Below are 27,079 nucleotides of genomic sequence, written 5' to 3' on the forward strand. Positions count from 1 at the left end.
ACCATGATTAGAAAGTATGAGCTATGAGGAGAGGCTGGACATACTTGGATTGTTTTCTCTGGAGAGTCGGAGATTGAGGGAAAATCTGATAGAAGTATAAAAAAACTATGAGGCAGAGATTAGGTAGACAGTCAAAACCTTTTCCCCAGGTAGAAATTACTAAGGCTAGAGGGTATAGTTTTGATACGAGGGGCAGGTTTTTTTTGACATGGGGTGATGGGGCCTGGAATGCCCTGACAGGTTTAGTGGAATCAGATACAATAGGGCATCTAAGAGGCAATTAGATAGACACATGGATATGCAGGGAAGGAGGGATGTGGATCACATGTAGGCAGAAGAGGTTAGTTTACCAGCCATCAAATTTGGTAGGGACATGATGGGCTGAAGGGCCTGTTCCTGTGCTGTACTGTTCTATGTTCAGAAAAATACAAATTGATTTTATCTAATCCTTTGAAACTTTCAAAATGTGCTGTTATCACATGTATAGATTCCAGCAAAATAAATGCTAATTGTGTGAGGCTAACTGGTGTGTAGTTTGTTTATTTCTCTCAAACATCATTTGTTGCATTTGACACTTGCCAACCTTCAGAAAACATTGCAGAAGATGTGAATTTGGGGCCATTACGTCCAGTGCATTTTGCGGTGACGGGAAAGTGGCAGTGGAAAGGGAGACGTGAGTGTGAAGGGGATGAGTGCACCTGGGTGCAGGGGCAAAGTGGTCTCTTGTCAAGGCAGAAATGGGAGGCGACATAAAGATAAGACCTGGGGTGGGCATCGTGTTGAAATTGGTGGAAATATCATAGAATGTTCTCGTGGATGTGGAGGCTGGTGGGGTAAAAGATAAGGTCCAGGGGAACCCTAAACCTGTTCTGCCTGGGGGAAGGGTGGGGTGGTGGTGGGGGGGGCTGTACGAATGGAGGAGACACAGGTGAGGGCATCATCCACAACTGTAGGGTGTGTGGAGTGTGTGAGGCAACCACGTTTCCTCTAAAAGGAGGACATCCCAGATCTCCTAGAGTGGAAATCACCCATCTTGAAATCATCTCAAGAAGAGGAGATCACAATCACAATGATACTTTATTAGCCAAGTATGTTTTGCAACATACGAGGATTTTTAATTTGCCAAGTCAGTCATATAAATAAAAAGCAACGGAACACACAAAATACATTTTAACATAAACATCCACCACAGTGACTCCTCCACATTCCTCACTGTGATGGAAAGCGAAAAAAATTCCATCTCTTCCCTTTGTTTTCCCGCGGTCGGGGGCCTCGAGCCCTCCGCTGACGGGACGATCTTGACTCCCGTAGCCGGCGGCATTTGGGCCACCGCATCATCAGCTCCTGTGTCGGTGGGGGGTGTCAGATCGGACCCCCGAGTTGGGGCTGGTCGAACCTCTGCGTCTTTGGAGCTCCCAACCCGGCCTCTCTCGAGACTGCGAGCTCGATGGTAAAGTCCGCAGGCCACGATTGGAATGATCCCAGGCAAGGGATCTGCTTTGATCTTAAGTCCACGCCCCACAGAGGGGCTCCAAAGTGAGTCCGAGGAGGCCTCCAGCTCCACTGATGTTAGGCCGCAGAGCGACCGGAGATACGACCCGGAAAACATCGCATCTCCGGCAAGGTAAGAAACTGAAACAAAAAAGTTTCTCCCGACCCCCTCCCCCTCCCCCCACATAAAACAAACCGGAGAACATTTATACAATCTTTTAAAACACACAAATATTTGAAAAAGGCCGGAAAAGCAGACAAGACTGTTGGCGAGGCTGCCAATCGTGCACCGCCCCTGGTGGAACAGGCAATATGGGTTTGGGGAGTTGTCAGGTTGGTGGTTTTCATGGAAAGTGATGGGATGTGTTATGGGATGGGAGACAGAGGTCTGCTGGCTGTTCGTAGGTCACTATACGAGGAGGTGTTTAAAGAGCTGTCCTGTGGACACACTAAGGGTGTAAGGAAAAGATCTATCAGAACGAGGGTGGATCTGATCCACGGTAGTAATGTGTGAACAAGTACTGATGGAACTGTGAACAATTACCCCCACGCTGCTCAATAAAACTTTGTACCTTCACCTTTTCCCATTCCAACCCCAGCTTTTGCAGACTTTTACAGGATGATTTTATAGAATACGATTTACCAAGAGAATCAGATGAAAAGGCAGCCCTTTTGTACCAGGACAGAAAAACAAAATGACTCCATGACAAATAACAAGAGCAACACAGTAGACTGTAAATCAAATGGCAGTAAAGTTGAGGAAGGGGAGAAGACCAGGGTGGGGACATTAAAAAAGGGAGCACTGTGAGCAGAGGTGCAAGGTTCAGCCACTGATTGATGTTTCTCTCTAGAAATTCAGGAAAGGGCTTAGACTGGAGTGGAGAAGATTGTACAAATATCAAGCTGCCAATAGAAATTGTTGAATAATTCATAGACATGGATCACACAGAGCACATGAACAGGCACTCGGCCCATTACGTCCATTCTGACCATCCAATGCCCTCCAGTACTGACCCTACTTACCTGCACTTAGTCCACGAAGATGAAGGGGAGGCGGTGGGTGGATTCACAAAACTTCCATGGATCACACCACATGGTCAGGCTAGCAGGCTATGTTTCCTCCAGATTTCTCCCTATCCCTCTGGATCTCTCCTTATCTCTCTGCATCTCTCCCTCTCCCTCAGGATCTCTGACTCAAGACCTCTCCATCTTCCTCAGGTTCCGTTTCCTCCATCAGGAGCACTCATTCTCCCTCAGGATCTCTCCTCTCCCTCTAGGTCTCCACCAACCACCCACAGCTGCAGCAGCAACCATGGTGCGCTTTCTCTCCATCCCCAGCAACCACCCGCACTCCCTTCACAAACCCTCCCCCCCTCTCACAAACTTACCCATCCAGTCTTCTCTATTCACAAACCCTCCCGTCCCCTCCCCTCACAAACATATACCGTCCCCTCCCCTCACAGACACATCCCATCCCTGCCACTCTCCTCACAAACCCTCCCATCTCGTCCCGTTCCCTTACTAAGACACCCACGCTGTCCCATCACAAACTCACACATCCCTTCCCAAATCCTTCCCCCCATCGCCTCCCCCCACAAACCCTCCTAACTCCTCACAAATCCACTCTGAGAGCGTGGAAACAGGCCCTTCGGCCCAACTTGCCTACACACCAGCCAACATGTCCCAGCTACACTAGTTTCACCTACCTGCGTTTGGACCATATGCCCCCAAACCTATCCTATCCATCTGCCTGTCTAACTGTTTCTTAAATGTTAGGACAGTCCCTGCCTCAACTACCTCCTCTGGCAGCTCGTGCCAAACTTTGTGTGAAAAAGTTACCCCTCAGATTCCTATTAAATCTTTTCCCCTTTACCTTAAACCCACGTCCTCTGGTCCTCGATTCCCCTACTCTGGGCAAGAGATTCTGTGTGTCTACCTGATCTATACCTCTCATGATTTTGTACACCTCTATAAGATCATCCCTCATCCTCCTGTGCTCCAAGGAATATCATTAACCTCTCCCTATAGCTCACAGGAGCTCTCTTCCCTCACAAACCCTCATGTCCCCTCCCCTCACAAACCAAACCCATACCCTCCCATCATGCCACCAATACCATAGTGTCATCATAATACCACCCATCTCCTCCCATTATAATACCACTCATCTCCTCTCCATAATCCTCACCCTCTCTGGCGCGGGGAAGGTTCTGGGCGCGAAGACGCCGGTGCCATTTTGTACCCGTGACCATTTGCGATGCGAGGGCGCAGCGGGGAGCGACGGGCCGAGTGGCGGCAGGGAGCGGCCACGCCGGACCACGGGGAAGCATCGGAGCAGGTGATGGAGACAATTGGCCTCGGCGGGAAGGAGGGAGGTTGGGAGACGGCCGCCTCTCAGGCCAGGGGACCTCGTGGTCGGGTGCCAGCCTCCTGCGCTGTCGGTGTGGAGCTCGCAATCTTCTCCTCGCCAACGATCTCCGCTTCCCTCCGACACACGCAAGTCGATGACTCATGGTTATCAATGATCTCCTTGATAATGCCTGGCAGAAACAGGCCCTTCGGCCCACCGAGTCTGTACTGACCATCAGGAAACCATGTACATTGTGTGTAGAAATTTCACAAACAAGGGAGCTGTCTTGACCTACCATCAACCTCCGTAGAGACTCTCGAACTATATTTAATTGGACATTACTGGAATTTACCTTGCACTAAAGGTTATAGGGGGTTGCACGTAAGGTCATTGGGTCAAAGGGCGTGACGCACGGAACAGCTCAATCTGTCTGGAGGACATGGCAGCTTCCGGTATACACTGCTAACACATGAAACACGTACTTTCTTACCTGTTAAAAACTGCCGAAATGGTCAATTTTTGTGCTGCAAATAATTGTGGAGGGTGACTGAGCGCTCTGAACCAAATGCTCCAGTATCTTTGCTCTAAACCCGAGCACCAAGGTGTAAGCGGCTGAAGGAGCGCATCCCTCGGGACAGCCCCCACTCTCCCCCCGGGGTCAACGTTGTCCGGCCACAGCCACCCTCCACCCACGCTCCACCTGTGCGGCCGCGCTGTCACGTGCTGTGGGTCGGCAGCGCCCACGCAGGGTGCCAGGTGGGGCGGGGCCGCGGATCCCGGCAGCGGACACATGAGGACGCAAACCCGGCAATGTCCTGGCGCTGCGGCATCCCGCCCACTCCCCGCCCCCCCCCCCCAGACAATACCCCACCCCCACCCCACACATCACGATCACCCCCCTCCCTGACCAACCCCCAACTACGCCCCCCCTGGATCACCCGTCAAACCCCCCCCCCCCCATCACCGACCTCCTCCCCGGCGGTCCGCAAGCGTGGAACCAGTCACTGTGATGGAAAGCGAAAAAAATTCCATCTCTGCCCTTTGTTTTCCCGCGGTCGGGGGTCTCGACCCCTCCGCGGACGGGATGATCTTGACACCCGTAGCCGGCGGCATTTGGGCCTCCGCATCATCAGCTCCTGTGTCGGTGGGGGATGTCAGATCGGACCCCCGAGTTGGGGCTGGTCGAACCTCTACGTCTTTGGAGCTCCCAACCCGGCCTCTCTCGAGACTGCGAGCTCGATGGTAAAGTCCGCAGGCCACGATTGGAATGATCCCAGGCAAGCGATCTGCTTTGAAGTGAGTTCGAGGAGGCCTCCAGCTCCACTGATGTTAGGCCGCAGAGCGACCGGAGATACGACCCGGAAAACATCGCATCTCCGGCAAGGTAAGAGACTGAAAAAAAAAGTTTCCCCCGACCCCCTCCCCCTCCCCCCACATAAAACAAACCGGAGAACATTTATACAAACTTTTAAAACACACTCAAAATTTTAAAAACGGATCGAAAAGCAGACAAGACTGTTGTCGAGGCTGCCAATCGTGCACCGCCCCTGGTGGAACAGGCAATATGGGTTTGGGGAATTGTCAGGTTGGTGGTTTTCGTGGAAAGTGATGTGATGTGTTATGGGATGAGAGACAGAGGTCTGCTGGCTGTTCGTAGGTCACCATACAAGGAGGTGTTCAAAGAGCTGTCCTGTGGACACCCCAAGGATGAATGGAATAGATCTATCTCCACCCCACCATTGCAACCTTCTTCACTGTGGCCCTGTGATGTCTCAGCTCTGACAATTCAAGGGACCTAACCAGTAACAACACTAAGAGCAGCCCCAGGCAGCTGCACTCCCGACTCAAATCTGAGCTTGAAAAATCTGGTGATGGGTCAGATGTCCCGCGGGTCATATTTTGGAGACTCCTGCCTTACAAGAACAAAAACAAAAATGTACAGAAGTACAAATATTGATGACTTTATCATTATGGTAAATATAGATCTATTTTTTAAAAATCTAATAACTTTCTAATATACCGACAAACCTAGACAGAAAATAATAATATATCCTCACCTTTCTTTGTTATTGGGGAACCTGTAGAAAGACAGGTAGGGTCGTCTACATTAACGATTAGAGCAATTTATAGCAGAACAGTGAGCTCTGGTTGTAGATGTGGACGCCATGACAATATCGAGTCAGCCCATTAAAATGGCATGAACAATCACCCATGATGTACCACGCATTTTTCGATGAGTGGCGTATCTTGCTCCGCTCTATGATCTTTGGGCGGGAAGGAGGGAGGACGGGAGAGAGCCAGTGGGTTTCCAAGGGGCACGGGAGACGGCCGGTGAGGCGATCAGCGATGGCCTGAAGCACCGCGAGTGTAGCCGCCTCTCTGGCCCGGTGACACGGGGTCGGGCCTCGGCCTCCTGCGCTGTCGGTGTGGAGCTCGCAACCTTCTCCCCGCCAGCGATCTGCGCTTCCTTCCTTCCTTCCTACACACACGAGTCGATGGCTCACTGTTATTAATGATCTCCGTGATAATGCCTGGCAGAAACAGGACCTTCGGCCCACCGTGTCCATACTGGCCATCAGGAAACCATGTACATTGTGTGTAGAAATTTCACAAACAAAGGAGCGGTCTTGACCTACCATAAACCTCATTAGAGACTCTCGAACTATCTTTAATTGGACTTTACTGGAATTTACCTTGCACTAAAGGTTATTCCCTTTATCCTGCATGTGTACACTGTGGACAGCTTGAGTGGGATCATGATCATGTATAGTCTATTTTGCTGACTGCTTTTTTGCTTAACATATGATAGGTTTACAAGAATGATCCCAGTAATGAGTAGGTTAACACATGATGAGCATTTGATGCACTGGGCCTGTACTCGCTGGAGTTTAGAATAATGAGGAGGGGACCATCATTGAAACAAAAAGAATAATGAAAGGCTTGGATAGAGTGGATTTGGAGTAGATGTTTCCAATAGTGAGAGACTCCAGGACTAGATATCATAGCCTCAGAATTAAAGGCCATTCCTTTAGGAAAGAGATGAGGAGGAATTTATTTAGACAGAGGGTGGTGAATCTATTGAATTCTTTACCACATGAGGCTGTGGAGGTCAAGTCAATGGATATTTTTAAGGCTGAGATAGATAGATTCTTGATTAATACAGGTCTCAGAGGTTAGGAGAAGGCAGGAGAATGGGGTTAGCAGGGAGAGATAGAACAGCTGTTAGTTCTCTCCGCGCTATCAGACAACAAACCACATGAGTAACTTTCAGAATGTAACAATTCCTCTTTATAATGCATGCGGGAGTGGGAGAGCAACTATGAGTACGGTTAAATACTCGTTGCCTCTTGCAGTCCCACTCAATTGTTCTGTTCACAGGCAGTATATGTATAGATGAATATTCCCCGGTCCAGCTAATCTCACAGCTAACCACACAGTTAGCACATTCCTTATTGTATAGAACAGACTTGTGTTTCTCAAGACATTTTGCAATTCTGCAAAACCACTAATTCATTAGCTAGCAATTCTAAGTAAATAAAACAGGCTCACCATGTGAAACATGTAATCTGTATGTGCACATTAACTCTTAAACCCCCATCCTCCTCTCCACAGCCATGATTGAATGGTGGAGTAGACTTGATGGGCTGAATGGCCTAATTCAGCTCCTATTCCTAAGGACCTTATGACCTTATGACTGGATAACATACAACACCAAAAAATAACTTTATATTGGTTCACGTGGCAATAGCTGAGCTAGAGAAAGACATTGCAGATGCTGATTAATACAATTAATGCTGATTAATTAAGACACAAAGGACACAGTCTCGCCAACAGTCTGTCTGTCCTTTTGTCTTTGTTTGTGATATTTTTAGTGTGTTTTAAAGGCTTGTGTGAATGCTCTCTGGTGTGTTTTATGTGGGGGTGGGGGAGGGGGTTGGGGGAAACTTTCTTTCAATCTCTTACCTTGCAGGAGATTGTATCTCCGGTCACTCTACGGCCTAACATTGTGGAGCTGGAGGCCTCGCTCAGGACTAATGAGCCCCACCGTGGGGCCGTGGACTTACCAACAGAGTCAATTCCTTGCCTGGGATCAATGATCCAACTGCAGTCTGCAGACTTTAACATCAAAGATATCACAGTCTCGGGAGAGACCGAGTCGGGAAGCTCTAATGAAGCAAGAAGGTTTGACCAGCCCCGACCCGGGGCCAGATCACCTGGCATGGGGAGCTGACATCCCCCCCGATGCAGGAGCTTGATCGCCCCAACGAGGAGGCTCGCCACCGGCTAATCGAGTCAAGATCGTCCCGTCAACGGAAGTTTCGAGGCCCCCTACTGTGGGAGAACAATGAAGGGAAGAGATTGAAATTTTTCTTCGCCTTCCATCACAGTGAGGAACTTGTGGTGGATGTTCATGTTAGACTATAGACAATAGACAATGTAATAAAATATATTTTGTGTGTTCTGTTGCTTTTTATTAGTATGACTAATTTTGGGTTAGGACCTTAACTCAGAAGAAGAAAGTGCAGTCTTCAGAAGAAGGGTTTTGACCTGAAACAACAGCTATCCATGTTCTTCAGAGATGCTGCCTGACCCGTTGAGTTATTCCAGCATTTTGTGACCCATGTTGACTGATCCTGTTCCCTGCGCATTCCCCTCAACTCTTCCCCAGATTCATCGCCTCACGGACAATTCAAGAGAATTAAGAATGTTTTATTGTCACATGTACTGAAAAGGAACAATTAAATTCTTACTTGGAGCATAGCAGGTTTGTAAACATTGCACCCAACAGAAAATATAACAAACAAAAAACATTCAATTAATAAAATAGACGAAGTAGAATAGCAAAAACTAAACAAAGCTCAAAGACCCTGGAACTCTGCTGAGTTTGGAGTTTAGTCGGCATTCCTAGTGTTCGGCACGGTCTAGAAGGGCCGAGATGGCCTGTTTCCGTACTGTAATTGTTATATGGTTATATGGTTATATAATAGCCTAATGGTTGTTGGGAAGAAGCTGTTCCTGAACCTTGACATTAGTTTTCAAGTTCCTGTACCTTGGTCCTGATGGCAGGAGTGAAAGGAGAGCATGGCCAGTCTGGTGTGGGCCCTTGACTTTGCTCGTTGCCTTTTTGAAGCAGCGCTTCTTATAGATCCCTTCGAAGGTGGGGAGGTCAGTACCTTTGATGGACCGGGCAGCGTTCACCACTTGATGTAATGTCCTTTGTTTCCGGGTGTGCGAGTTGCTGAACCAGGTCGTGATGCAACCAATCAATGTGCTCTCTACCATACACCTGCATTCGTCGACATACCAAATCTCCCCAATCTTCTAAGGAAGTAGAGATGTTTATGGGCATTCTTTATGATTGCATTAATTTGCTGGGTCAAGGACAGAGATCTGCACACCCAGCAACCCAGGAAATTTGTTGGATTTTTTTGAAGAAGATGGGTTTATGGATCCACGGATTTCCCAGGGTCCACACACAAACTCACCCAACAACCTGTGTATCTTTGGGTGCAGTTTGACCTGGTTTCTTCCCATATCCCAGGGTATCACAGGTTAGGATTGGACTCTGGTCTCTGGAGCTGTTCAAAGTTTGTTCTACTCATGCAACATTAATTTGTCCCTCTAATAGGTGAGTGGTAAAAATGTAGATGTGGAGGTGAGGTGTTGGAGTTGATGCAGATGTGGGCAGATTAAAATGAGTCCCACAGTTTTTTGTCTCCATTTTACTGATCCACTGTGAAATCTATTCAAAATATCCCTCTGGGAGTTCTGTGAATTCTTGCACCTTTTAGCTCAGGGACTCCAGTCACCCACAGACAGGAGACAACTGGAAGACAGTTGACTGGACCTTGATGCTGTTATGTGAGCAGCTACACCTTCTGTGGGACTTCTGGGACCTGGTTCCAATCTACAGTTTGTTTGTTGGGTGTAAATTTTGCAGCATAGGTTGGAGATCTGAACCAGAGGGTGACACCCTCATTGCATCAGCCAGTTCCACTCAGATTCAACAAGGATGGAGACTGGATGACTGAACTGCAGTGTGTCAAAATGGACTTTGCCGTTTGATGCTGGCTGACAATTCTTGCAAAGTCTCTGGAGCCCTTTTACACTCTGTGTTAACTGCACAACTCAGAAAACGGCAGGAAGCAGCAAGGAGTCTTGGTCCCACCGAACCTAAAGGATTTGAAGGCTCAATAAGAGAAGTGAAAGTTTTTGATTTGCCTTTGCACTGCCTGTCTCCACTGATCGTACAAATATTTTAATACAGAGCAGCAGTTGGTTTTCTGGCTGCTTCACTGTGAGTGAAACATATATCTATGAGATAGACTGGGCTGTCCACGGCAATGGAGCAAAATCAGTCTTTTGATGCTATACTTAAACCGCTTTTTCATGGGGCGACTTGACGCAAGAGTTAACCAAAGTTGAACATCGTGGGAACCTCTTGCGATAACCGTATGGCATTCGTGGACCACCGTGGCGCTAACGGCAGGTATTCGTGTAACTTAGTGACTCGGGAGAAAATTCAAACAAGCTTGAATTTCTCCAAGAGTGACTTGTACACTTGTGGTTGAACATTGCAACATTATGCGGACGTAGTTTATATTGCAACATTATGTGCATTATCCGTACTGACTCTTACATGTACCGTGGGAACTGCTGCGAACGGTGAACCCGGAAGCTGGACAGAGGGGACAGAAGGTGAGTAAAAATTGTCTTCTGTGGGATTGAATTAAAAAAATAAAGATTTGAATCCGCATATGGCCATCAACTTAGTCATGAGTTATGTTAATGTGATTCAAGAAAATAACTATAATCTTTAAAAGGGACTTTACTGAAAGGTCCCGCATTTTTATGGTCCGTGAGAAATTTTCCACATGTACTTCTTTGAGAGATACAGCTCGGAGTCCTCGCCGACCAGCGATCGATGCCTTTCCGAAGCAGGGTCCGGAACGCTACCAATCAATGTTCTCCAGATACCCGTGTAAAGGAGTGAACTGCACATGCTGGTTTAAAACGAAGACAGACACAAAAAGCTGGAGTAACTCAGCGAGTCAAGCAGCATCTCTGGAGAAAAATAGGTGATGTTTCGGGACGAGACACATCTTCAGACTCAATTCCGATTAGGATGTCTGAAGAAGGGTTCCGATTCGAATCGCCACCTATTCTTTTTCTCCAGAGATGCTGCCTGACCCGCTAACTTACTCCAGCTTTTTATGTTTTTCTTCCCAGATCTGACTTACCTGCTGAGTTACACCAACATTTTGTGTCCGTGTTCACTATGAACATTGAATTATTTAATTTTAGGTAACTTACACTCTCTCTCTCTCCCCCCCCCACCCCCCCCCCCCCCCCCCCCCCCCCCCCCCCCCCCCCCCCCCCCCCCCCCCCCCCCCCCCCCTCCCCCATGCAGTAATTGTCGGTTAACCAGTCCAAGGTTTGCAACGCTGGTTCCCTCTTGGGATCACACTATCCCTAGCCAACAATTGGCCTATCAGGGAACCAAATATAGACATAAAGTGCTGGAGTGACTCAGTGGGTCAGGCAGCATCTCTGGAGGAAAGGGTTAGGCGACATTTCGGGTCGGGACCCCTCTTCAAAATACCCTGCTGAGGTCATCTGTTGTTGGCCCTGATTTGACCCGGTCTTTTCTTGCTTCCAGTTCCCCCCTACAATCATCCCGAAGAAGGGTCCGACCAAAAATGGAATCTATTCCTTTTCTCCAGAGATGCTGCTTGGCCCGCTGAGTTACTCCAGCATTTTGTGTCTAACTTGCTGATTCAGACAGTTTTTGATTTACTCTGAAACACACGTTGGAAATTTAAACTTGGGCGCAACTAACATCGTCTTACTACCGTGGGAACTCTTTAACTCAGCGGGAAGGCAGCAGTTAATTGTTGCTCCCTTCAGTTTCCCAGGGGGTCGGGACGGGACTGGAGTTGGGAGGGAAAGGTGGGGGAGTCGAGGGAGAGGAGGGGGAGACAGATGGGGTGTCTTCATTTACTGGCGGCGGGTGTCTGTCACTGAAACAGGCAGGTGAGATTTCACTTCCACCTTGCGTGTGCCTCTCTCTCTCTCTCTCTCTCTCTCTCTCTCTCTCTCTCTCTCTCTCTGGACTCTCTCCTCCCTCCCTCCCTCTCACACAGGTATGACTGGAGGAACTCCGCGGGCCAGGCAGCATTTACGGAAGGAAATGGACAGGCGACCCATTCTTCAGGCTGCCTTATGTCTCTCTCCCCCCCCAACTCCCACCCACACACGCGAATGCTGGAGTCTCCTCCTCTCCCCCTCCTCTCCCTCGACTCCCCCACTTTTCCCTCCCAACTCCAGTCCCGTCCCAAGTTCGGTCTGTGAAACGCAACACGCCAGCCCCGACAACCAGCCTGGTGGTCAGTGCCTCTCTCTCTCTCCCTCCCTCCCTCTCACACAGGCTGAGAGACTCTGCCTCTGTGAGTGTACGTCTATTTCTCCCCCTCTCCCACACACAGTAAAGACCGAGGTACTGTGCTCACTCCATCTGTGTCTCCCACATACACAGTAAAACTCTGCTTTGTGTGTGTATATACCAATTCAACCAAGGGAGGATATTTATAGTGTGTGAAAAAAAACGTGACATCATTTGTGCCACGTGATGATTTAATTACACTTGACAGTTACAATGTCATTCAAGATTTAACGGGAAAGCTCGGGAGACGGACAAGTCACTCGCACAAATAACAGAAATGCCGAGTACCGTGGGAACTCTTTGTCTACCCCCCCGTTATATCGTGTGATATCGTGCTAGACCACGACCACTTCACTCTGGCTACATCTTGCATCAAGTCGCCCCATGAAAAAGGCCTATTAGAATGAGAGGCAGAAGTTCGAAAAGGGAATATGTGTGTGAATATGTGAATCCCAACCTGAAACGTTGTATGTTTATTCCCTCCACAGTTGATGCCTGACCTGCTGAGTTCGCCAGCACTTGGATTTTGTTTGAAACTAAAATTAATGATGGGTTAGTGTATGTCGTCAAGTCAAGTCAAGTCAAGTCTATTCGTCACATACACATACGAGATGTGCAATGAAATGAAAGTGGCAATGCCCACGGACTTTGTGCAAAAAGACAAACAAACAAACAACCAAACAAACTATAAACACAATCATAACACACATATTCATTTACATATTAAATATTGGAAGGAAAAACGTTCAGTAAAGTTAGTCCCTGGTGAGATAGGAGTTTACAGTCCGAATGGCCTCTGGGAAGAAACTCCTTCTCAACCTCTCCATTCTCACAGCATGGTAGCGGATGCATTTGCCTGACCGTATCAGCTGAAACAGTCCGTTGCATGGGTGGAAGGGGTCTCCCATGATTTTATTGGCTCTGGAGTTGCACCTCCTGATGTATAGTTCATGCAGGGAGGCGAGTGAAGTTCGGCCGAACGCACTACTCTCTGCAGAGCCTTCTTGTCCTGGGCAGAGCAATTCCCAAACCAGATGGTAATGTTCCTCGACAAGATGCTTTCCACAGTCGCTGCGTAGAAGCACTGGAGGATCCTCGGAGACACTCTGAATTTCCTCAATTGCCTGAGGTGGTAAAGGTGCTGCCTTGCCTTACTCACGAGTGCTGAGGCGTGTGATGTCCATGTCATATCCTCGGAGATGTGGACTCCCAGATATTTAAAACAACTCACCCTATCCACAGGATCCCCATTTATCCTCAATGGAGTGTACGTCCTCGGATGATGTGCCCTCCTAAAGTCCACGATCAGCTCCTTCATTTTTTTGATGTTCAAGAGGAGGCTGTTATCCTGGCACCAGAGTACTAGACCAGCCACCTCCTCCCGGTAGGCCTTCTCATCATTGTCTGAGATCAGGCCCACCACCACAGTGTCATCAGCAAACTTAATTATTGAATTGGAGCTGAACCTAGCCACACAGTCATGTGTGTACAGGTAGTACAATAGGGGGCTGAGGACGCAACCCTGGGGCGATCCTGTGCTCAGGGTGAGGGACTTCGATGTATTCCCTCCCATCTTGACTACCTGGGGACTGGCGGTGAGAAAGTCCAGGACCCAGGCACACAGGGAGGTGTTGAGCCCCAATTCCATTAGCTTCCCGGCCAGTCTGGTGGGGACTATCGTGTTGAAGGCTGAACTGAAGTCTATGAACAGCATCCTCACGTAGCCCCCCTTCTGGCTGTCAAGATGAGAGAGAGCGGTGTGTAAAACCTGGGAGACCGCATCGCCCGTGGATCTGTTCGGACGGTATGCGAACTGCAACGGGTCCATGTTGCGAGGGAGGAAGGCGCAGATGTGATTCTTCACCAGCCGCTCAAAGCATTTCATGACTACCGAGGTAAGGGCCACCGGACGGTAGTCATTCAGACAGGCTGGGGAGGCATTTTTTGGTAGCGGTACAATGATGGTTTTTTTGAAGCAGGCAGGGACCACGGACTTGGCCAGGGAGAGGTTGAATATTGTAGTGAGCACTGGAGCTAGCTGCATCGCACAGGACTTGAGTACTCGCCCCGAGATGCCATCGGGGCCTGCAGCTTTCCTCGTGTTCACCCGTGTCAGAGCCCTCCTCACGTCGTGCTCGGACAGCGAGAATGTGTGCACATTCCTCCCTTCAGCTTCGGTAGCCAGCCCGCTGGTGGTATTGTCGATAGTCGGCAGACCTGGAGTGGTGTTGCCCCTCTCGAAACGAGCGTAAAAGGAGTTCAGGTCATCAGCTAGGGAGGTGCCGGCACTTACGGATGAGGGTGGGTTGCTCCGGTAGTTGGTTACAGTCCGTAGCCCCTGCCACAGGCGTCTGGTGGCCTGCTGCTCCATCTGTGACTCCATCTTGTCCCTGTACCTCCTTTTAGCGTCCTTCACCGCCCTTCGCAGTCGGTAGGACTCTGCCTTGTAGACGTCCATGTTTCCTGATGCCAGGCCCGATTTGTAGGCAGCGGTGCGAGCATTCAAGGCCACACGAACGGACCTATCTACCCAGGGTTTTTGGTTTGGTTTGGTTTGGACTTTCAGAAAGCATTTGATAAGGTCCCACATAGGAGATTATTGGGCAAAATTAGGGCACATGGTATTGGGGATAGAGTGCTGACATGGATAGAGAAGTGGTTGGCAGACAGGAAACAAAGAGTAGGGATTAACGGGTCCCTTTCAGAATGCAAGGCAGTGACTAATGGGGTACCGCAAGGCTCGTTGCTGGGACCGCAGCTATTTACAATATACAGCAATGATTTGGATGAAGGGAATCAAAGTAACATTAGCAAATTTGCAGGTGACACAAAGCTGGGTGGCTGTATGAACTGTGAGGAGGATGCTATGAGAATGCAGGGTGACTTGGACAGGTTGGGGGAGTGGGGAGATGCATGGCAGAAGAAGTTTAATGCGGATGCATGTGAGGTTATCCACTTTGGTAGCAAAAACAGGAAGGCAGATTACTATCTAAATGGCATCAAGTTGGGAAAAGGGGCAGTACAACGGGATCTGGGGGTCCATGAACATCAGTCTATGAAAGTAAGAATGCAGGTACAGCAGGCAGTGAAGAAAGCGAATGGCATGTTGGCCTTTATAACAAGAGGAATCGAATATAGGAGCAAAGAGGTCCTTCTGCAGTTGTACAGAGCCCTAGTGAGACCATACCTGGAGTATTATGTGCAGTTTTGGTCCCCTAATCTGAGGAATTACATTCTTGCTATTGAGGGAGTGCAACGTAGGTTGACAAGGTTAATTCCCGGTCTGGCGGGACTGTCATATGCTGAGAGAATGGAGCGGCTGGGCTTGTACACTCTGGAGTTTAGAAGGATGAGAGTGGATCTCATTGAAACATATAAGATTGTTAAGGGTTTGGACACGCTAGAGGCAGGAAACATGGTCCCGATGTTGGGGGAGTCCAGAACCAGTGGCCACAGTTTAAGATTAAGGAGTAAGCCATTTAGAACGGAGACGAGGAAACACTTTTTCTCACAGGGAGTGGTGACTCTGTGGAATTCTCTGCCTCAGGGGGCGGTGGAGGTAGGTTCTCTGGATGCTTTCAAGAGAGAGCTAGATAGGGTTTAAAAATAGTGGAGTCAGGGGATATGGGGAGAAGGCAGGAACGGGGTACTGATTGGGGTTGATCAGCCATGATCACATTGAATGGCGGTGATGGCTCGAAGGGCCGAATGGCCTACTCCTGCACCTATTGTCTATTGTCTATTGTCTACCCCCTGACCATCGACCACCCACCACCCCCCCCACCAGACACCGCCTCGGCCTCAGTCCACTCACCTGCCTTCCTCCGGCCCCAACCCCCATTCCTGCCGTGTGTTCACCATCCCCCCTGACCTCCCCCTCTCAGATACTGAACGGTCTGTCCTCAGCAGAGGCCTCACCTTTGTCCCCTTCCATCCCCACCTCAATGAGTTCCGCGCCCGCCGTGATTTGGAGCGCTTCTTCCGTCGCCTCCGCCTCACACCCTTCTTCCATGGGAATGAGTCCTCGCCCCCATTGATGATCCCTTTTCCCATCACCAACGGACCCCCTCCTCTTGGAACCCCTCCTCATGGCCATCTTCCGGCTTTAGACCATTTTATTATAAACTGCCGACGGGACATCAACCGCCTCAACAGTATATAATACCATGTAATCCTGTGTTCAGGGAAGTGGAGAGAGGACAGCCAAGTGTCCGTGTTGCTGACTTGGCTGGGGCTTGTTTTCCTTGCCATCTCCGTCGGACGATAATTGGTAAAGTTTTGAATTGGTCTACCAAACTGCTTTGTGATTTGTCTGTTTATTAAGACGTGAACCTGTTTGTTTAGTTATAAGTTAGCCTTTTTCAAGCAGATTTGATTCAGATTTGAATCAGGTTTTGCAATATAATTGTCAATAAGGAACAATTCTTTAAGAAATAGTTCCCAACGGGAGGCACATGCGAAAGCCGCAGAAGCTATTTTGGAAAGTTACAGCGCTATCACTGATGCCCTCAATCATTTGTACTCCGATGTTAATGTGAAGGGTGATACCAGGCTTCAAGCTAACAATCTTTTGCAGAAAATGGAAGAACTGGAATTTGTGTTTATGCTGCATTTTTGGACAAGTCTGCTAAGTCATTTCCACAAGGTCAACAAAGCCATTCAGAAATCCAAAAAGTTATTGAGTACTTGTGCAAGTTTGTACAGTTCAGGATTTTGTACGCAAAATTAGAGAAGATTTTGATGAGCTTGAGCAACAAGCAAAGGCCACCTTGCAAGATGTTAATTCCACAACTGTCACAGGGAGACAAAGAGTAAGGAAGTGGCAAGGAAATGATGGAAGTGCACCTGGTTCTGATGCTTTAGATAACTCTCTTCAAGAGATAAGTTTAGGAAAAAATCCTTTATCCCTATGCGAGATGCACTTGAAACCAATTTAAAAAGAAGAGATATTGTGTACAGTGAAGTTGCACAACAGTTTGCTTTCTTGCTAATCTGACCACATTTAAGCAAGAAATTCAGCAAGGTGTTGAACATTTGGTGGAAGCATACCCAGAAGATGTTGACCTGAAACTTACTGATGAACTTTTGCACTTTCACTCATACGTGAGACAAAGCCATAGGCATACAGAAGAGCACTCTCTCTCATGCAGACCTTTATCAAATAATATACAAGGAAACAATTCAGATGGTCTTCCCTAATGTGGAAGCAATCTTGCGGCTGTTTCTTAGCTCAATAGTCACCAACTGCTCGGGAGAGAGGTCTTTTTCAAGACTCAAAAGAATGTGCAGAATCCTGTCCCACCGGCGGTGTATTCCAAAGCGCTTTGCAAACAATGAAGCTCGGTGAAGCACTGTGATTGTGATGTTGGGGAAAGCAGAAACTGGTGCACAAATAACTTTCCACAAACAGCAATGACCAGGCTAGGAAGAACCGTACCATCCAATCAGTGTTCTTGGTAAGCAGCAACCTGGCACATGTCACCAGAGGATTTATCCCATACCTCAGTAAAATTCACTGGACAAACTAATCCCACCTAGACACCAGAAATCATGGATTTGTTTTTGTTTCTAGTTGTGTTTTGCTCTAATGTATCGATTTTGCTTTACAATATTTTGATTGTCTTGCAGAATTTATGTGATTTATGTATCATTTGTTTATGTGTCTGAGTCTATGTACCTCTCATGCTGCTGCAAGCAAGATTTTCATTGTACCCGTACCTCACTATACCGACGCATATGTGACAATAAACCGCGAGAATAAAATGTGAAATTCAGACATTTCTAGTGGTGGGGTGACTGTGAAAATCCCTGCAAAGGGAATATTGATCTGATGTGAATGTGTCCTTTAGGACCGGACAATGTTTCCCCCTCTACTCTCAAGCTCTGTGCCGAACAACTGGCACAGACATTTTTAACCAGTCCCTGCAAACCTGTATTGACCCTGCCTGTTTCAAAGTCTCCGCTATTGGCCCTGTACCCAAAAAGGCAAGGATTACTGGTCTTAATGACTACAGGCTTGTCGCAGTGACCTCTGTAGTCATGAAGACCCTTGAAAGGGTTGTGCTGGCCAAGCTGAAAAATATCACAAACCCCCTGCTGGACCCTCTGCAGTTTGCATATCGGGCCAATAGAACAGTGGGTAACACAGTCAGCCTAGGCCTGCACTTCATCCTCCAGCACCTAGACAGCCTAGATTAATTGTGCCAGAGCTACTACACTCCAAACTTTCCGAGTTGTCTGTGACCTGAACCCCTCTGTCGGTGGATCACCAGCTTTCTAACAGACAGGAAGCAGCATGTGAGTCTGGGAAAGCACATCTCGGACCCTCAGCAGAGGAGCACGGCAAGGCTGCACATTCTCCCCTCTCCTCTACTCTCTCTACACCAATAACTGCACCTCCACAGACACCTCTGTCAAGCTTCTCAAGTTTGCGGACAATGTAACCCTGATTGGACTGATCCAGGATGGGGAGGAATCTGCCTACAGACAGGAAGTGTCACAGCTGGCGTGCTGGTGCCAACGCAACAACGTGGAGCTCAATGCTCTTAAGGCAGTGGAATTGATTGTAGTCTTTAGGAGAGTTCCCCCTCCCCTCACCCCACTCACCATCAACAATACCACAGTCACATCTGTAGAGTCTTTTAAGTTCCTGGGAACCATCATCTCCAACGACCTTAAGTGGGGGGCTACCATCGACTCCACAGTCAAAAAAGCACAACAGAGGATGTATTTCCAACGGCAGCTGAGGAAACACAATGTGCCACAGGCAATGATGGTCCAATTCTATACGGTGATCGTAGAGTCTGTCCTCACCTTCTCCATCATTGTCTGGTTTGGCTCAGCTACCAAGCACGACAATACAATACAATACAATACAATACAATACGGTTTTATACGTCACATTGCTCATAAAGTGCAAGTGAAATGAATTTGCCAGCAGCGGTACAATGATAAAGAACACACAAATACACAATAAAAATGTAACAGAGACATCTACCACAGCATTCATCACTGTGGTGGAAGGCACAAAGATTGTCCAGTCCTCCTCCATTTTCCCATGTGGTCGGGTCCTCAACCCTCCGCAGCCGTCGCTGTGGGCGTCCAGATGTACAGACAAGATAAAAAGTCCAGGTAAGTCGTGAATCGGTGCAACCCTACCGGAGACCGCGGCTTCAAGATGGTGTAGACCGCAGGCCGGCGGTCGAAGATTTAAAGTTCCCACCACGCCGCAGCCAGAAGCACCACAGACCGCAGGGCCGGCGGTCTGGAGTTCCCCTACAGGGTTCCCCGGCTTGGGACCCCGCTCCTGATGGTAAGTAAGTCCACGCTGCGCCCGCGGTAGTAGTTGGCCGCGGGCCCATAGTTGGAGCTCTTCTACCCCCGGGTCCCCCACGAGGGATCCCGGGCTGCAGACGCCGCGCCAGCTGGAACTCTGCAGACCGGGGCTTCAGGCTGCTGGCTGCCACGGACCAGTGAAACGGAGCGCTCCCCCTCAGGCGAGCCCCTGCTCCACTCCGAGCGCCCACGCAGCGCCCACCGCTGAGCCCCGGGCGCGTCTCTGGGAAAAGCCGCCCGACCTGCGCTGTTTGACCACGGGGGAGGTGACCTGGAAAAAGTCGCCTCTCTGTGGAGGAGGTGACCGAAGCGGTTTCCCCCTTACCCCTCCGCCCCACACCCCCACGCACCCCAGGAACATTAAAAACATACATTAAAAGATACTAAAAAAACATAAAAAGTTGAAAAAAATCCAGAGGTTGCAGAGAATCATCCGATCAGTTAAGAAGGTTATTGGCTGCAACCTTCCCTCCATTGACAAACTGTACACTGCAGAGGCTAAGAAGCGAGCGGATAAGATCATCTCTGACCCCTCTCACCCTGGCCACAAACTCTTTGAATCATGTCCCTCTGCAAGGTGACTCCAGACTGACAAAGCTGCCACAGCCAAACATAAAAACAGCTTTTTTCCATGACTATTAGCTCTACTCAACAGCCAACAATCGGTAGCCTCCTTCTGCTCTGGTATTTTATTTAATTCACATGTTTGATCAATGAGTTTTATTATTAATGTTTAGTATTTTATGTATCATTCATAACTGTCACTGTATGTCATGTTGTCACATGTGGGCGGAGCACAAATTCCTTGTTTGTGAATACTTGTCCAATAAACTTATTCAGGCATGCATTCATTCATTCATTCATTATTCAATCATTCATTCGTTAAGAATTATGCACGGTATCACATATCAAATATTTGGTGATGCATTGAGGGATGATGCAGGGTCTTGACCTGAAACGTCAACCATTACTCTGCCTCCACAGATGCAACCTAATGCATTGAGGACCTCCTGCAATTTGTTTTTCTGCATGTCAAATATATGGTTAAATGAGGTACAACTGTAATTAACAAGAACTTGATTACTATCAGGTATGGTTTCTTACATTTGTGACAAATTTATCCATGGCATAATCAAAGCTATAAAATTATTAAAAACTTGATAACATATAATTTCATCATCACCCAGCACAAATACATTTTGCAATCCTTTTCATATTTTGCTTCAGGTTATAAACAAGGAACAATCTTGCTTCTTACTTCCTGGTCAACTTTCTGAGAATTCTGCAAGCTCTTTCTAATCAAGATAAAAGTGCGGTGTGGACTTGAAATATTGCTGGCGTACCACCGACAGCAGCCAGAGGGTGAAGCCCTTGTTGCTGCTGTCAGTTCCACTCAGATTCTGCTGGACAAGGACTGTTTGATTGAAATGCAAAGTGTCAAAATTGACTGCTCCATTTGAAGCTGTATGACAATTCTTGCAAAGTCTCTTGCGCCCTTTTACACTCTATGTTAAATGTAAAATTCAGAAAACTACAGAAAACTGCAGGAGTCTCGGTTCTACTCGTCCAGTGGATAGACTTACGGCATTTGAAAGCTCAACGAGAGAAGAAAATGCTGTTCATTTTGATTTGTGCCTTTGCACTGCCTGTCACCGCTAATCGTAAGTATCCTTTAATAAGGAGCAGAAGATGCTTTTCTGGCTGTTTCACTGTGAGTGAAATGATTAACTGTATGAGATAGACGTGTGTCCGTGGAAACAGAGCAGGATCAGTCTTTTGATGCTGTACTTAAGGTGACAGGCAGTCTTCCAGAAAGGGAATATGTATGTGTGTGAAGACCTTTAATACAAACATTTTACAATACAGTAAATGATCAGTTTGAGATTATAAGGCTGGAGTCAGAGCAGCTGGGGAGATTGTGTTTAGTTGTCGACCCCACACTTCTGGATGAAGATATTAGCCCTTGAGAGGGGGTGAAGGGCGTTGTGTCCTTGGCATAGTTTAAAAGTGAAGATGATGAGAAATATCTTCACTGAGAGTAATGCACCTATAGAATTATCGAATTGAAAGTAGTTCAAGCCAAGCCACCTCTTGTCTTCAGCAAGGAGCTGAATATATTCCCAGGCTAAAGAAATCAAGGGGAATGGGGACAAAGTTCAATTCTGTATTGATTAGCAATTAAGAGCCATAATCATATTGACTGTTGACCAGGCTTGAACAGCCGAATGGCTTCCTGTGTTGCTCTGAATGTCTTTGCGCTCATTGTTGATTCTGATCCTAATCAAATTGGTTTTGGTTTATTATTGTCACATGTACTGAGGTACAGTGAACACCTGCACCTGGGATAATACCTTTCTCAAAATAACATCTCATATGCGAAGAATGAATCCCCAATCTTCCAATATACCTTGTTGTGGCCACAAACATTTTTAATAAACGACACTTCCTCTGTAGGTGCAATGCTATATTCTTTACTCTATTTGTTTTCTCTAATGCACTAAGTGATGTAATCATGAATGGTACGATTTAGCCGGATAACACACAAAATAATTTTTCGCCTATCTCAGTATACATGAAAATAATAAACCAATACTAATTTTCCTCAATCAGTATTACCGGCCCATCTAAAATGTCCCTTCCCTCTCCATTATCAACACCTTGTAGCCAGAACCATTAAATGTCTGGTTCTGCCCCAACTCTGCATCATTTTTCCATATAGATATTTCTACCTATCAATAACCAGGCTCACTCACATATTTACTATTTTCGTACTATCTGCCACTCCCAATCTTGGTGCACCTTTTTTCTCTTTTCTCTTGCCACACACTAGTAATAGATACTGATCCATTACTTTGTCTGTTCGGCTCAAACTCTTCTTCGTGCACCAATAAATCTCCCTACTACGACACTGTCCCAGTGTGGCTGAGGTGCAACCCATTGATCTTGGAGAGGTCTTTCCTGCTGCAGAACTGGTCCAATGCCCCTAGAATTTAGAGCAGAAACGAGAAAGTCACGAAAATTAGTGCAGTAATTAAAATGTCCTGAGCATTGGAGCAGTAACCAGAATTCTCGTGGATTAGCACAGCAACTAGAATATCACAAGAATTGAGCAGTAATTCAGCTCAAAAATTAATCCATGGCTCCCCAGCCCCAGTTTCTACCACTGACCGAAAAACACTGAGGGCAACTTAGAGTAGTCTGTTAATTAACGATGCGCATCAATTTGAGAAGGAGAAGGTTAAAGTGTCAGTGATGCAGTTGAACAAAGGGGACTATGAAGGCATGGGAGAGGAGCAGGCCAAGGTAGACTGTAAAGGGATCCTAGCAGAAATGACGATGGAACAGGAATGGCAGGAATTTCTGGGCATAATCCGGAAGATGCAGGATCATTTCATTCCAAAAAGGAAGAAAGATTCTAAGGGGAGTAGGAGGCAACCGTGGGTGACAAGAGAAGTTAGGGATAGAATAAAACTAAACAAAAAGATGTATAACACAGCAAAGCGTAGTCGGAAGCCAGAGGATTGGGAAACCTTCATAGGACAACAGAAGGAAACAAAATGGGCAATACGGGCTGAAAAGATGAAGTACAAGGGGCAGCTGGCCAGGAATATAAGGAAGGACAGTAAAAGCTTCTTTAGATATGTTATGGGAAAAAGAGTAGCAAAGTCAAATGTGGGTCCCTTGAATGCAGACATGGGTAAAATTATAATGGGGACAAGGAAATGGCAGAAAGGTTGGTACTTCGGATCTGTCTTCACTAAGGAAGACACAAACAATCTCCCAGATGTACTGGAGGACAGAGGATCTAAGGGGGTAAAGGAACTGAAAGAACATTTTATTAGGTTAGAAATAGTATTGGGTAGGCTAATGGGACTGAAGGATGATAAATCCCCTGGGCCTGATGGTCTGCATCCCAGGGTCCTCAGGGAGGTGGCTCTAAAAATAGTGGACGCATTGGTGATCATTTTCCAATGTTCAATAGATTCAGGATCAGTTCCTGTGGATTGGAGGATTGCTAATGTTATCCCGTTTTTCAAGAAATGAGCGAGAGAGAAAACGGGGATTGCAGACCAGTTAGCCTGACTTCGGTGGTGGGAAAGATGCTGGAGTCAATTGTTAAAGAGGTAATAATAGGGCATTTGGATGGCAGTAAAAGGATTAATCCAAGTCAACATGGATTTATGAAAGGGAAATATTGCTTGACTAATCTTCTGGAATTTTTTGAGGATGTGACAAGTAAAATGGATAAAGGGGAGCCAGTAGATGCAGTGTATCTAGACTTTTAGATAGCCTTAGATAAGGTCCCGCATGGGAGACTGGTGACTAAAATTAGAGCACATGGTATTGGGGGTAGGGTGTTGATATGAATAGAAAATTGGTTGGCAAACAGGAAGCAAAGAGTATGAGTGAACGGGACCTTTTCAGAATGGCAGGCAATGGTGAGTGGAGTGCCGCAAGGCTTGGTGTTGGGGCCGCAACTATTTACCACATATATTAATGATTGGGAAGAGGGAATTAGGAGCTACACTAGCAGGTTTGCGGATGACACAAAGCTGGGGGGCAGTGTGAACTGTGAAGAGGATGTTAGGAGGTTGCAGGGTGACCTGGACAGGTTGAGTGATTGGGCAGATGAGTGGCAGATGCAGCGTAATATAGATAAATGTGAGGTTATCCACTTTGGCGGCAAAAACAAGGGGGCAGATTATTATCTCAATGGGGTTAGGTTATGTAAGGGGGAGGTGCAGCAAGACCTGGACGGCCTTGTACACCAGTCACTGAAAGTTGGCTTACAGGTACAGCAGGCAGTGAAGAAAGCTAATGGAATGTTAGGCTTCATAACAAGAGGATTTCAGTATCGGAGTAAAGAGGTTCTTCTGCAGTTGTATAGGGCCCTGGTAAGACCACATCTGCAGTATTGTGTACAGTTTTGGTCTCCTAATTTGAGGAAGGACGTTCTTGTGATTGAGGCAGTGCAGCGTAGGTTCACGAGATTGATCCCTGGGATGGTGGGACTGTCATATGAGGATAGATTGAAAAGACTAGGCTGGAGTTTAGAAGGATGAGGGGGATCTTATAGAAACATATAAAATTATAAAAGGACTGAACAAGCTAGATGCAGGAAAATTGTTCCCAATGTTGGGCGAGTCCAGAACCAGGGGCCACAGTCTTAGAATAAAGGGGAGGCCATTTAAGGTCTGAGGTGAGAAAAAATCTTTTCACCCAAAGAGTTGTGAATTTGTGGAATTCCCTGCCACAGAGGGCAGTGGAGGCCAAATTACTGGATGGATTTAAGAGAGAATTAGATAGAGCTCAAGAGAGTCAAGAGTCAATTTAATTGTCATTTGGACCCCTAGAGGTCTCCAGGGGCTAGTGGAGTGAAGGGATATGGGGAGAAGGCTGGCACGGGTTATTGATTGGGGACGATCAGCCACGATCACAATGAATGGCGGTGCTGGCTTGAAGGGCCAAATGGCCTCCTCCTGCACCAATTTTCTATGTCTCTATGTTTCTATATTTGAGATGTGGGAAACAAACTAAGAAAGAGAAACCCATGCAGTAATAGATGGAAAGTGCAAACTGTACACAGCATCTGAGGTCAGGATTAAACTCTGAGTCCCTAGAGTTGTGAGTTAGCAGCTCCACTAGCTGCTCCACTGTGCCAGCTGTGTATATCCTCGATTAGTGGTCAGGTACTGCCTTAGTGGGTTCTTGCTGTGCCAACACTTCAAACCTGTGAAGCTCTGTGGACCACCCCCTGTCTGTGAGGGAAGTGATGTAAATGCAAGGTCTCTCCCGGACAGCAGCTTATAACTGTGAGAGATGTGGCTCCTGTGAAGAGCCAGCACAGCCCGGAGGAGGGGAACCACTGTTAGTGTCACAGTCCCACCTCCCCATTTCTCACAGCTCACCACATGGTGACGGTGACAAACAGCACAGCAGCATCACAGTTCAACTGTCTTCCACAAGGGCAGGGACCCAGGGTGGGCGCAGCCTCCTACAGTGACTGTGGCCCTCAGCTCAGTCTTAACGTTACATCTCTGTGTCTTCACAGGCTTCAGTATCAATGGTTGGACCATGGAGATACCGGACAAGGTGATGGGGAGGGAGGGGAAGCTCGTGGTTCTGTACTGCAAGTTTGCTCACCCTAACCATCAATACAAAGACAACATCACCATCATCTGGAGAGAGGAGAAGACCCAGAATATCTTTTTCAAATACACAAATTATCCATCAAGCAACAATTATAAAAATGAGATTGTGGATAATGTAGGAGCTCGCTACAGACCAATGGGGGACCCTCGGAAGAACGATGCTTCCATAATCATTAATCAGCTGGGAACGACGGATACAAACAAGATCCTCAACTGTCGTGTTGAGCTCACGGGAGAAGCAGGAAAGTTTGGAAGGTCACATGGGCGAATCACAATATCAGGTGAGGAATGATTGTGCTGCAAACAAACAATTTGTCTTCCTTCCTGCTTCCTGTGATTCCAATGTTACTGGCATGGCTGGCAATTGTTCAAGCTGCTGACTTGTTGGCTACATCACTGGGAGATCATGCCCTGGTTTGACTGTCTAAAATACATCACGTTGCACTAAACTGAATTTAAATCTATTAACCAACCCTCAACCCACTTGCCCCGCTGATCACGATCCTGCTGTGGTTTTGATAACCATCTTCACTCATAATCCTCATTTCTGCCTTGACCATGATGTCCCGTCACTGTGGAATGGGGTGATGTCATTGCCACATCTGGCCTGCTGTTATAGTCACATATTATATCTCCTCCAGTTAAGTTTCAGATATTGGTATTGGTTTATTATTGTCTATTGCACTGAGATATAGTGATATTTTTCCGAGTGCCATCCAGACAAATCATCCCATTGAGGCACTAGAAACTGGAGATGCTGGAACCATGAGCAATACACAAAGTGCTGAAGACACAGTGGGTCAAGCAGCATTGGTGGAGGAAATGGACAGGCAATTATCCGGGTCGGTTCCCTTCAAACTGATGGAGTAGTAGGGAGAAAGATGGGAACGGGGCAAAGCTTGCCCAATGAGAGGTGGATGGAGGTGGGAGAGGGGGGGGGGGGCACGGGGGAGATGCTTATCAGATGGGTGGAGACAGTGATAATGGCGAGTGGTGAAAAGTGGTAAAAGGTGTCAGACAAGGAAACAAAATGTAAAGGCGGAGGCAAATGGATGGAATGGGCCAGGGGAGATGGGCAGGTGAAAGACGTGATAGAAGGAACTATGGGATTCGAGGATGGGAGATGAATACGGGAGATGAAAGGAGCAGTGTGAAAGGGATAATGGGAGCAATGTGTGCACAGTGGGCTGGTGGAGGGGGGGGGAGGGGAGGTATTACTTGAACTTTGAGAGTTCAGTGTTCATACGGTTGGGTTATAAGTTACACAAGCTGACCATGAGGTGCTGTTCTTCCTGTTTGAGTGTGTTCTCA

The 27,079-nt window shown here is 47.4% G+C and overlaps 1 protein-coding gene across 3 annotated transcripts in view; it reads left to right on the plus strand.

The window, feature by feature from the left end:
- Positions 1–27,079, plus strand: part of LOC129695366 (uncharacterized) — a 67,147-nt gene that overhangs the window by 18,326 nt on the left and 21,742 nt on the right. For 2 of the 3 annotated variants that reach the window (XM_055632252.1, XM_055632254.1), the window contains exon 1: positions 25,346–26,049. The exons of the other annotated variant lie outside the window; for it this stretch is intronic. In XM_055632252.1, the coding sequence (XP_055488227.1) occupies positions 25,692–26,049 (358 nt within the window). In that variant the 5' untranslated portion in view covers positions 25,346–25,691. Of the gene's footprint in view, positions 1–25,345; positions 26,050–27,079 lie in introns of those variants that run through there. 3 annotated transcript variants of the gene reach the window in all.

The sequence above is a fragment of the Leucoraja erinacea genome, chromosome 3, assembly GCF_028641065.1.
Source record: "Leucoraja erinacea ecotype New England chromosome 3, Leri_hhj_1, whole genome shotgun sequence".
NCBI classification, from domain to species: Eukaryota; Metazoa; Chordata; class Chondrichthyes; order Rajiformes; family Rajidae; genus Leucoraja; species Leucoraja erinaceus.